Raw genomic sequence first — 12,660 nt, 5'->3', positions numbered from 1 at the left:
ACAAATAGCATATATCACCTACAGGTGAGATCTAAAAATTGATACAAATAACCAAATTTACAAAACAGAAACAGTCGCGGACTTAGAAAACGAACATATGGTTACCAAAGGGGAAAGGTGGGGCTGGAGGGATACCTTAGGAGGTTGGGATTAACACCTGCATACTAATATCCATAAAATAGATCATCAACAAGTATCTACTGTCTAACACAGGGAACGCTACTCAACAATCTGAAAGAACTTATACAGGAAGGGTCCGAAAAAGAGTAGCTATGTGTCTCTGTTTACCTGAATCAAGCTGCTTAAAGCTAAAACAAACACAACATTGTAAAGCCACTATACTCCAATATAAACTAAATGTTAAATTAGGAAACAAAAGCAAAAACGAAATTCCTACAACATTCTCCTCGGGCCTTGGGACCCAGAGAGCTTCACATCCCTGGAGCCCCAGCAGCCTTGGTTTCCAAAGGCTGGATGTCATGGGGGTTAGGGAGCTGGGAAGGATATGCCAGCAAATGAGCTCTCCTTGGACCTGCAGTGCCTGATCCCTTCGGGATGGACCACAATCTCCAGATCCACGATGTACCTCTGACAGTAAGGCCAAGCCTAGTGCAGCCAAAGGATGGTGGACCCTCTGGGCCGGAAGAGCTCTGAAAAGTCACCTGGTCCCCATGTCTCCTGGTGCTGGGGTTCCCACCTCCAGCCTCCTTCCGCAGACTCACCCCACCTACTGATGCCAGCACCCTCAGCACAGCGCTTTGGCAGGGATTGGGATTTGTCCCAGGGGGAAAGGGAAGGGGGTGGAAGTATTGAGACACAAGTCCTTGGCTGTCTGTTCTGGCACATTCCACTCATTTAAAACGCAGCAGCAGGACTTTCCCTAAGCCTCTCATTGCCCGAGTAACCAGAGTTGGGCAACCAGAAATGCTGCTGCCTTGTTTCCTGGAATGACAACTCTAAACCAGTGCTTAAGGGTGAGCTGTGACAAAGCGAGAGAGAGGCATGGACATATATACACTACCAAACGTAAGGTAGATAGCTAGTGGGAAGCAGCCGCATAGCACAAGGAGATCAGCTCGGTGCTTTGTGACCACCTAGAGGGGTGGGGTAGGGAGGGTGGGAGGGAGGGAGACCCAAGAGGGAAGAGATATGGGAACATATGTATAGCTAATTCACTTTGTTATAAAGGAGAAACTAACACACCACTGTAAAGCAATTATACCCCAATAAAGATGTTAAAGTAAAAACAAAAAGAAACCAGTGCTTATGGGCACTTCACATTCACAAGGCCTATGAGGCTTAAATGAACAATGGCCTCTAGAAATGTAGTGTGGTAGGTGATCGGAAAGAGAATTGAAAACAGAGCGACTTTCAATAAGCCCATTTCAGGAGGTAAATTTTACTCACGAGGTTTTTTCTTGTTTTGTTTTGTTTTTTAAAGCACATGAAAAGATACTTAACATCACTCATTATCATAGCACATCAAAACTACAAGGAGGTATTACCTCGTACCAGTTACAGTGGCCATCATTAAAAAGTCAACAAACAGCAAATCCTCGAGAGTGAGTACAGAAAAGGAACGCTCCTATGCTGTTGGTGGGAACGTAAACTGGTAACAGCCACTATGCAGATCGGTATGAAGGTTCCTTAAAAAACTAAAATAAATCTACCATATGATCCAGCAATCCCACTCCTGGGCATATATCCAGAGAAAACCATACTTTGGAAAGACAAATGCATCCCAACGTTCACTGCAGGGCTATTTTCAATAGCCAAGTTGTGGAAGCCACGAAATTGTCCACCAGCAGACAAATGCATAAAGATGTGGTACATATATACAAGGTAATATTAGCCATAAAAAAGAATGAAACAACACCATTTGCAGCAACTGGCTGGACCCGGCAATGATCACATCAAGTGAAGTAGCCAGACACAGAAAGACAAATGTCATCTGATATAGCTCGAAGGTAGAGTCTAAGGTGAAAATGATACAAATGAACTTATTTGCAAAACAGAAATATACTCACAGACTTTGAACGCCAACTTATGGTTGCCGGGGGTGGGTGGAAACACGGCTGGTAGGGATAAATTAGGAGTTCACAATTAACATATACCCACTAGTATACAAAACAGATAATCAACAAGGACCTTCTGTTTAGCACAGAGAACTGTACTCATTATTTAGGTAATACCCTAAATGGGAAAAGAATTTGAAAAAGAATAGATACATGTGTATGTACAACTGAATCACTTAGCTGTGCATCTGAAACTAATACCACACTGTATATCAACTATACTCCAATATAAATAAAAATTAAAATAAAAAGCAAAGAAAAACAAAGAACTCCTGACTTTAAAAAAATAAAAAGAAAGCTTACACTTCATTAAAGAATTCAGCTCCCACCCCCCAACTTCCTTTTTCTGCCTCATTATTCCTCAAAGCACAAATCATCTTTCAGTATCCCACATCATTTTCTTATCTGTTTATTGTCTCTCTTCCATTAAACCGAAGGCCCAACGAAGCCCAGCTGTCTTTCTGCTTTTTTTTTTTTTTTTTGCGGTACACGGGCCTCTCACTGTTGTGGCCTCTCCCGTTGCGGAGCACAGGCTCCAGACATGCAGGCTCAGCGGCCATGGCTCATGGGCCCAGCTGCTCCTGGACTGGGGCACGAACCTGCGTCCCCTGCATCGGCAGGCGGACTCTCAACCACTGCGCCACCAGGGAAGCCCTTGTCTTTCTGCTTTTTCATGGCTCTCTCTCTAGCACCTAGAATAGTGGAGTTTAAGAACAACTGGCCTGGTGAGTTCTCAGAAATTGAACCCAGTTTCTTCAATATCTCCAAATCATCAGAGTTCAGAGATGTATTTCCGCCTTCATGTAGTCACTCACTTTCCTGTTTGAAATGAAAGAAAACTAAAGACACCATTACTACCACTGTATTTTTAGAAACTGTGGCCCAAAAACCAGGAAGGAATTTTTACCGAACAGGTAACCTACCCATCTTGGCCTCCTACCCTAAACCCTTCTTCTCACAGCTTGACTCCATGTTTCTCTTCATACCAGGTTCTCCAGAAGACATAAAATTTTCTTGTTCCTCCCATCCACAAAGTTGAAACATACACTAAGGTTTTATCTATTAATATCCTGACTCATTCTTAAACAGTGCTGAGAAAATATTATTCATGTTACTCAATTCTGTTAACTAGGATTAATACTATGAACATTCTTTAGCATCAAAGTGACAATATGGGTTTTTTGGGTTTTTTTAAATCTCACATCCTTTAAAGAAAAATGGACACATTTACTAAGGTAAACGATCTAACACCACCACCACCGACCCACTCCCCAGCCTCCTGCCTTACTGCAGATCAACGCTTCAGGGATACCTCCACTCTTTTCATCCCACCCACTTCCAATGTCTACTAGTTCCTCATCTCTCAGTTCCCCACAAGGCCTGGCAGGACAGGGGTTGTTGGAAAAGAGAGGCCAAGCGGGGTAGGAGGTGTAGAGGGGCAAGAAACTAAGAAAGGAGGAAAACAGCTACTGCCATTGGGAGCCACCGACTCCCTGCTGAGTTAAATCTCACTCATCTCATAAACCATAGGCCAAAGGTTAATAGTCTCATCCTAAGTATAACTAGCATATTGAAAGCCCAGTATAACCTATTCCCAATTTTTAAAGGAGTGGAAGGTTATCTGACAACTTCTTTTATAACTTTAGCAGCTTTTTCCAAGGATGAAGAGCCAAGCGCTCCAGGCTTAACCCTTATAATTCATATTCCAAAACACAGGTTACTATTTTCTAGAACATGCCATGCACTTTCTCTCCTCTGTGACCTTCCCCACGCCCATCATCCACCTGGAAAACCACTGCCAAATAGTTTTTATCTTTCTAGGCCCAGCTCAAATATCATCTCCTCTGTAAAGCCATTTCCAATCCCACGAGTCAGAATTAATTGCGTCCTTTCCTATATTTTTAAGACATCCGTTCCTACTTCTAGTTGCCACCAGATCAGGGCTGGTTATTCACACATGTACTCTGCTGCTCAACTGTGAACTCGAAGGCACCTTATTCATGTCATCTCCCCAGAACCTTACCATACAAAAGGGCTCAATTAGCTAACTGGAGCGTCATAATACAATTCACAGCAACGTTAAGTAATACATATATTAAGAGCAAATGCGCAGCACTCAGAAAGCCAAATGCTACCTCTTTGGAGCATGGAACGCTGCTGTGATCTTTTTCCATCATCAGCCATCTGAGAACATTTGGAATAGAGGGATTTTTCCACGTTGGCCAAGGGTTAACAAATCTCCCATCCTTTCCTTTCTTTGATTTAGTTACATCTTCTTCTAGTCTGTAATCCAGTTTGAAACTCTTCCTGGAAAACCTAGAAGAATCACTTCCTCCAGAATTCTGTGAATTTTGGCGCTTTCTTACTGCTTCTTTAGGATATTGGCAAATTGTCCTCAGGGACTGGTTGCTTTCATTTTCATCCATGTCCTTTCCTGAAGAGCTAAAAAAAGGGGGAGGGGGAATATACTGAGTTTAACATACAGACATTAAAACATACACATAGTATTATTTCTTAACCAATAAAAATTTCCTCAAACTTATAACAATGTCTCTATTAGGCTCAAACTTTCTTCCTGCAAAATACAATTTTAGAATCCAGTATTACTGCTTGCTAAATAGAAAAGGTGTTTGCTTTACTTATTACTGCCAAACCTTTAAAAAATTCCTTATGTGGGGCTTCCCTGGTGGCGCGGTGGTTGAGAGTCCGCCTGCCGAGGCAGGGTACACGGGTTCCTGCCCCGGTCTGGGAAGATTCCACATGCCGCAGAGCGGCTGGGCCCGTGAGCCATGGCCGCTGAGCCTGCGCGTCTGGAGCCTGTGCTCCTCAACGGGAGAGACCACAACAGTGAGTAGGCCCGCGTACCACAAAACAAACAAACAAAAAAATTCCTTATGTGCTATAATTCAAAACAAATCTACTCTACTAGCCAGCATTTAAACATGAAAATTTTCCATTTCAATGACATTCTGTAGAAAAAAGCACCTTCATGAATCTGTAATACTTTTATACCTTCATTTTAAAGTATTATTGTTAACATAATAAGAAGGATCGTCTTAGCTCCTCCAAGATACTTCAGTAATTCAAATGACTTACATATAACCCCATTAGGCCTAGTTATTTTTACTTTGTAGACAATCTGTTACTAATGCTCCCCAAAAAGTACAATGAATCCAAATCCCCAGGAAGGAGATACACATTAGTTGAGAAACATTTCAACAATGTATTTAAGTGGTTAACAATACAAATTTGAATTAACTCAGATGTAGAACTGCACATGTAACCTAGCTCTGTAACCTTAGGCAAGTGTCCTATCCTCTCTGTGCCTTGATTTCTTCATCTGTAAAATGGAGATAATACTACCTGCCTCCAAAGGGTTATTGAGAGAGGACTGAAAAAGCATATGCAAGTAAAGCACTTAGAACATGTATGTAAAATGTATATAGCAAATGTAACATACATGTATGCACATAGTCACATGCATCATATACATCAGCTCAACAAACGTGAGGGGTTGCAGCTGCCCTTTTCTTTACTGCTCCTACGCCCACGTACACCACTTAACTCAAGGCACTGAAATCCTTGCTTTTGAACTATACAGGATTCCAGACACATGAAAGTGAGAAACAGTGCAGTAAGAATATACATTCTTCTTCCATGAATTTCATCTCTTTCCTATTCTGTTAAACAAACGTTTGCTTTCTGTTTAGTTTAAGTGTATTGTGTATACACAATACACAATACTCTTTATAACCCCAAGAAAAATAAGCACAATAACAGAGAAACAAGTATTATTTTTTGACTACAGTGCTGTTTAAATAGAAATATTACCCAGGAAGAAAGGGAAATAACTCAAACCCCAGGATGAGGTACACATACACATACACTCAACCAGAACTTTTTTCCCCCCAAAACTTTCTGGAGTAAATAGTCTATGATCTGGAGAAAAACAGGTGTTAAGAAACCACAGCTCACGGAAGCTGAAGCACCCACTGCTGCTCAGGCACAGCTGTTAGTGGGACAGCCTGACAGCTAAGGCAGTCTAACCAGTTTTATGTCTTGGGCAAATGACTTTACCTTTCTAGTCCTCAATTGTCTCATCTATAAAATATCTACTTATCTCAAGCGGGGTTTCAAAGGATTCAAGGACATAATAATGTACATAAAATGCTTGCCACTCACCCAAGGGCTAATTCTTTTTTCCCTAAACCATCTAAATTCTTTAAATTTTATTAGAAAGCAATGGATCTGGGAGAGTTACCTCAGTTCCTCTTACAGAATGGCTTTACCTGGGTCATAATTACAGGCCGAGGCCTTTACAAAGGGCAGAAACACAAGATCAGCCATTTAAACCTTAGTTCACTTAACAGATGAAAATACACAGGTTTAGAGAGTTTAAGTCACTTCTGGACAAGATAATGTCCGATGGCAGAGCTGACCTCACGCCACCTCTTGTGATGATAAACAGTTTGTGAGTGTTTGCATTCGTTACACACAGACATAAATATTCATATACATATAAACACACATATGTAATAATTCTACCAAATATATAATAAAGTATTGGCTCATTGTTTAAACAATCAAGAAATAAGGGGGAAAAAAGAAAAGGGCACTCTGATTCAAAACCACACAAAAAAGTCAATGCAGGGTTTTCAGACAACATCTAGTTGTCTAGTGTACGTGGGACATAAGAAGCAAGAGAGGCTTGTGAGAGTCAAGGTGGATACCCCAGCCGCAACACACACAAAATCCAGACTTCAGGAGTGAGCTTTTTACAGGCAAATCTGACTTTTAAAAAAAAAGAGGGGGGGAACCCCAGAGGATGCCCTTTACTCTCAGAATGAGGGCAAAGGTCAGTAAGATGGTCCATGAGGGTGTGTATTTCTGGCCCCGCCCACACTCTCCTCTGTTCCAAACACAGGCCCTTCGTCTATTTCTTCAAATGCATCATGCTCCCGCCTCAGGGCCACCTTGCCATCATCACAGGGCTTTTGCACATGATTTTTTAAAATATCCTTGGGGTGGCAGGAGGGAGTAGCAATATGGACATCGATACAGGATTATGTATGACCACAAAATTTGTTCGAAACAACACAAAATGCTGGCACTATGATGCACCATTTCACACTATGCACTAAGTGTGAGATGATGGGAAGGAACCAGAAAGACATAACCTAAACTGTGACAACCCGGACTCATTCTTTTGGAGGAAAAGTACTAGAACTCTGGCTGGTGAATGTGCACAATGATGGGCTCTGTCAACAGGTGGTCCCGTGACCAAGGGAGCATCAGCTCGTGGAGACGTACCAAGCCCGCCTGAGGGCTGGGTCATGAGAAGACTCCGCATCAAACATCACTCTTCTGGTCACTCCGTAGTGGATACAGCAATAATCTCACAAAGGTCATCCTTAAATACCAAAGATAAAATGACAGGAAAACTAGAACTAAGGAAGACTGGATCCTGCTACGTTAACTAGCTTTCAGCTTTGCAGATTCAGAAAACATGTCTAGCTTAACATATCAAGGCTGGAGTTTCCTTATTTAAATGTGGCAGATTTCCCAATTATTTCTTGTTATATGTCTGTCTCCAAAGTTAACAACGTTAAATGAAAATGCTGCCTTGACTTCAGGCCAACACTAAGCGCGAGGGGAGGGGCATACTCATGAGTACATGTACACTATCAACAAACTGTGTTTCAAAAGGAGGTTCAGGGCTTCGCTGGTGGCGCAGTTGTTGAGAGTCCGCCTGCCAATGCAGGGAACACGGGTTCGTGCCCCGGTTCGGGAAGATCCCACATGCCGCGGAGCGGCTGGGCCCGTGAGCCATGGCCGCTGAGCCTGCGCGTCCGGAGCACAGGCTCCGCAACGGGAGAGGCCACAACAGTGAGAGGCCCGCGTACCAAAAAAAAAAAAAAAAAAAACAAAAAAACAAAAAAGGAGGTTCAAAACTTGATGAAGATCTTTACGTTATACTGATTTTCATCCAATTTAAGACACCATGAACTTGTAAGGCAGTTACTTTATGTGCCACTAAGTTAAAATGTTATCAACTCTAATTATGTCATGCACTGTATGATTCATCCTGACATGGACGGTGTTAAAACCGGAATGTCTTAAAACTGATGAAATACACCATTTTATAGTGTGCTCCTAGGTACTATATATTAAGTTTATGTTTGCTTTGCTTTCCTTTAGCTTTTTAGCAAAACTGGTTCAGTCAATAAACTGAGTTAAAAATGAAATTCACGGAAAAACAAAGCAGTATTTTCTTTGCCGATGCATGTTGTGCATGTAACTCCCACAGAACATTCTCTCTTATTTATTATCCAGTGTACTTCCCATGCTTGGGACATATCTGCCCTCCCATCAGTCTCCTAAATGCCGGTGGGGTTAACACCATTCTCAAGGAAATCTGTACTGCATGCGAAGGGAGGGGAGGACAGTTTAATTTTAACCTGCAAAGCCCTGTGCAGACATTTCAATGAACTGAAATAGTTTCATTAGCTATGTAATCTAGCAGTGTATTAAGACGACCCTTCTTTACTAAAGATAGGAGAGCAAATATAAAATTGTTAATTCATAGGCAGGAGACAAGATGGCGGAGCAGAAGGACTTGAGCTCATCTCCTCTCACGAACACAGCAAAATCACAACTAACTGCTGAACCACCACTGACAAAAAGACTCGAACCTACAAAAAAAGATATTCTACACCCCAAGACAAAGAAGAAGCCACAACAAGACGGTAGGAGGGGTGCTTTCACAATATAATCAAATCCCATACCCGCCAGGTGGGCAACCCACAAACTGGAAAATTACTATATCACAGAGGGTCTTCAAAAGAAGAGAGAGCTCTAAGCCCCATGTCGGGCTCCCCAGCCTGGGGGTCTGGCATTGGCAGGAGGAGCCCCCAGAGCATCTGGCTTTGAAGGCCAGTGGGGCTTGAGTGCAGGAACCACACAGTCCCGGGGGAAACAGACTCTACTCTTCAAGGGTGCACACATGGTTTCATGTGCACTGGGACCCAGGGCAAAGCAGTGAGTCCATAGAAGCCTGGGCCAGACCTACCTGCGGGTCTTGGAGGGTATCCTGGGGAGACGGGGTCGGCTGTGGCTCACTGTGAGGGCAAGGACACTGGTGACGGAGGCCCCAGGAAGTATTCAACAGCATGGGCTGCCGTGGAGGTCGCCATTTTGGCACAGAGACCCGGCCCCAGCAACAGCCTGCAGGATCCAGCGCTGGGACGCCTCAGGCCAAACAACCAATAGGGTGGGAACACAGCCCCACCCATCAGCAGACAGGCTGCTTAAGGTCGTCCTGACCCCACAGCCGCCTATAAACACACCCCTTGACACGGCCCTGCCCCCCAGAGAGACAAGACCCAGCTCCACCCACCAGCAGGCAGGTACCAGTCTCTCCCACCAGGAAGCCTGCACAAGACCCTGGACCAACTTCACCCACCAGGGGGCAGACGCCAGAAGCAAGAAGAAATACCATCCAGATCATCCAGACAGAAAATCAATAAGGAATCAGAGGGCTTAAATGACACTGTCGACCAATGGACTTAATTGATACTTATAGAACATTCCATCCAAATGCAGCAGAATACACATTCTTGAGTGCACATGGACCATTCTCCAGGACTGATCCCATGCTGGGCCACAAAGTGAGCCTCAGTAAATCTAAGAAAATTGAAATCATATCAAGCATCTTCTCTGACCACAACGCTATGAGATTAGAAACTAATCACAAAGAAAGAAAACTAAAAAAACACGTGGAGGCTAACCAATAACACGTTTAGTAACACGTTGTTACTAAACAACCAATGGATCACTGAGGAAATCAAAAAATACCTACCTAGAGACAAATGACAGTGAAAACATGATGATTCAAAACCTATGCGACATAGCAAAAGCAGTTCTAAGAGGGAAGTTATAGCAATACAGTCTTACCTCAGGAAACAAGAAAAATCTCAAATAACCTAACCTTACACCTAAAGCAACTAGAGAAAGAAGAATAAAACCCAAAGTTAGCAGAAGGAAAGAAATCATAAAGATCAGAGCAGAAATAAATAAAATAGAGACAAATAAAAGAACAGAAAAAAGAATTTGAAGCTGGTTCTTTGAAAAGATAAACAAAATAGATAAACCTTTAGCCAGACTCACCAAGAAAAAAAGGGAGAGGGCTCAAATCAATAAAATTAGAAATGAAAAAGGAGGGACTTCCCTGGTGGTCCAGTGGTTAAGACTCCATGCTCCCAATGCAGGGGGCACGGGTTCAATCCCTGATCAGGGAACTAAGATCCCGCATGCTGCATGGTGCAGCCAAAAAAGAAAAAGAAGTGAAAAAGGAGAAGTTACAATGGACACTACAGAAATACAAAGAATCATAAGAGACTACTGCAAGCAACTATATGCCAACTATAAGCCAAACCAAAAAAAAAGGAACCACACTCAGTAATAACTGACATTGTCTATAATAACCCACAGCAGCCTGTACATCATGAGTGCTCAATAACTATTTACTGACTGAATAAATGAACAGGAGCTTAAATCCTAATCACTCTTCACTGAGACAGAGTTAATTGTTTCTGAGAGAATCTGCTGGGAAAAAAATTACAGGAGAAGCAAAAGTAACCAAAGGACAATGAGACAAAATTCAACAAAGGGCATTCCCTCTAAGTCTACTAATTATGGAGATAAAAATTGAAAAATCTTAGGGAATACTTCAGTAGTTGAATTCTATGGTGGTAAAGTGGTGACAAAGTGGTAGAGACCAGAAGATGCCTAGCATGAAATCTAATCCCCCTTTTCTCCTCAGTAACAGAACACCAGTTTTACTTAGGGTAGCTATGCACCAGTTAATGACTACATTTCCACACCTTCCAGCTAGGGATGGCCGATGCAATCGAAGCAGAACTCTTATATAGGAAAGGGAGGCATTCTGGATTCTTCCTGCGTCCTGCTGCCTGGAGCCATTTTGAGCCATGAGTATCATGGCCACTTGTAGGAATGGCATAGACGACTAGGACTTCAGACAGGTCACGTACCAAGCCTGGACCTCGCGACTCTGGACCTCCCCAAACTAATCCTAACTGATACAATGACCATAACTTGGAAGTTTAGGGACGCTATAAAAACACACAAAGTAACTATCCAAAAACAGAGCCTTCCTAATCCAAACATGGGTACACAGAGCAGCACACATGACTACTATAAGTATATCGTTTATTGAGCACTTATATGTGTCAGACATTTTATACATTCATTCTCATTTAATCCTCACAACATTCCCTCAAGGTAGATAGATATTATCCTCACGTCACACGTGACATACCAGAGGTTCACAGAGGTTAATAGTTTACCTGAAGTCAAAAAGCTGGTAACAGTTGGACCTGGAAATCCAACCCAAGTTGATCAGACTCCAAAATCCATGCTCTTTCCACTAATCATGTTCAATATGCACAGAAAATCCAATAAATTTATCTTAAACAGATACCTAGGTTCTAAAGTTAGTTGCATACAGCCAACAGTATGGTCAAGGCTAGCCTTTCTTGCTTTCAACAATGTCTTTATTCTCCAATGTCTCTTTTATCCCCTCTCAAAGTAAAAAGCACTTAGTAGACACTCAATAAATACCAGTTCCCTTATTTTTCTTTTTATAAATGTACTTATTTATTTATTTATTTATTTATTTTGGCTGTGTTGGGTCTTCGTTGTGGCGAGCGGGGGCTACTCTTCATTGCGGTGCGTGGGCTTCTCATCGCAGTGGCTTCTCTTGTTGCAGAGCACAGGCTCTAGGCGCGCGGCATTCAGTAGTTGTGGCTCGTGGGCTTCTAGAGTCAGGCGCAGTAGTTGTGGCGCACAGGCTTAGTTGCTCCGGGGTATGTGGGATCTTCCCAGACCAGGGCTTGAACCTGTGTCCCCTGCATTGGCAGGTGGATTCTTAACCACTGCGCCACCAGGGAAGCCCTATAATTGCCCTTTTAATATCACACGGCGATTTCAAATGATGTAACTATCGTATTTAATTGCTAAATTATTTTCGTTTAAAATTACAAGTCCAATGAAGAGACACTTTCAGGTAAGAGGATCAACACCTCGGGGCTTTCCCAGTTTTAGCACTGAAAGTCCTATATCCTGGGAATGCCCTCAGTTCTGGGAAAACCTGAAAGACTGATCACTCTGCAGCCTCAGGGTACCATATATATGCATAGTAATGCCTTCAACAAAATGTATTAAAATGTGGGCAGTGTATACTAAATTGGAGATGAGCTTTATTATAAAGTATGATTTTAAGATATTTGGGCAGCTAAGCAAAAAGAAATTATAAAGCTCTACATAATCATGCTTAACTGAGAGAATGTTGCCGAGAACATCAGACGTTTATGTCAAATTCTTCTGTGATGATATTCGATACGCGCTCCAGCATTCACATTCACCCAGTTAAAACATGGGCTCCGAAAGGCACGCATACATTTACACACGATGGACAGTTTGTCTACATATGAAATTGACACACTATATGAGGAAAGAATAAGAAAGGAATGGACTTTCAAGTAAGAATTTTTTTTTTTTTTTTTTT

The 12,660-nt window shown here is 42.3% G+C and overlaps 1 protein-coding gene across 5 annotated transcripts in view; it reads right to left on the bottom strand.

Moving 5' to 3' along the window:
- The window catches only part of NAPEPLD (N-acyl phosphatidylethanolamine phospholipase D), a 44,498-nt gene that overhangs the window by 26,063 nt on the left and 5,775 nt on the right, over positions 1-12,660 (bottom strand). For all 5 annotated transcript variants that reach the window (XM_024738084.1, XM_024738085.1, XM_024738087.1 and 2 more), the window contains one exon: positions 4,211-4,517. In XM_024738084.1, the coding sequence (XP_024593852.1) occupies positions 4,211-4,517 (307 nt within the window). The remainder of the gene's footprint in view (positions 1-4,210; positions 4,518-12,660) is intronic.

This window comes from Neophocaena asiaeorientalis, unplaced genomic scaffold, assembly GCF_003031525.2.
Source record: "Neophocaena asiaeorientalis asiaeorientalis breed wild unplaced genomic scaffold, Neophocaena_asiaeorientalis_V1.1 scaffold170, whole genome shotgun sequence".
Lineage (NCBI taxonomy): Eukaryota > Metazoa > Chordata > Mammalia > Artiodactyla > Phocoenidae > Neophocaena > Neophocaena asiaeorientalis.
The sequence above is the reverse complement of the archived record's forward strand: the minus strand, read 5'-3'. Positions and strand labels throughout refer to the sequence as shown.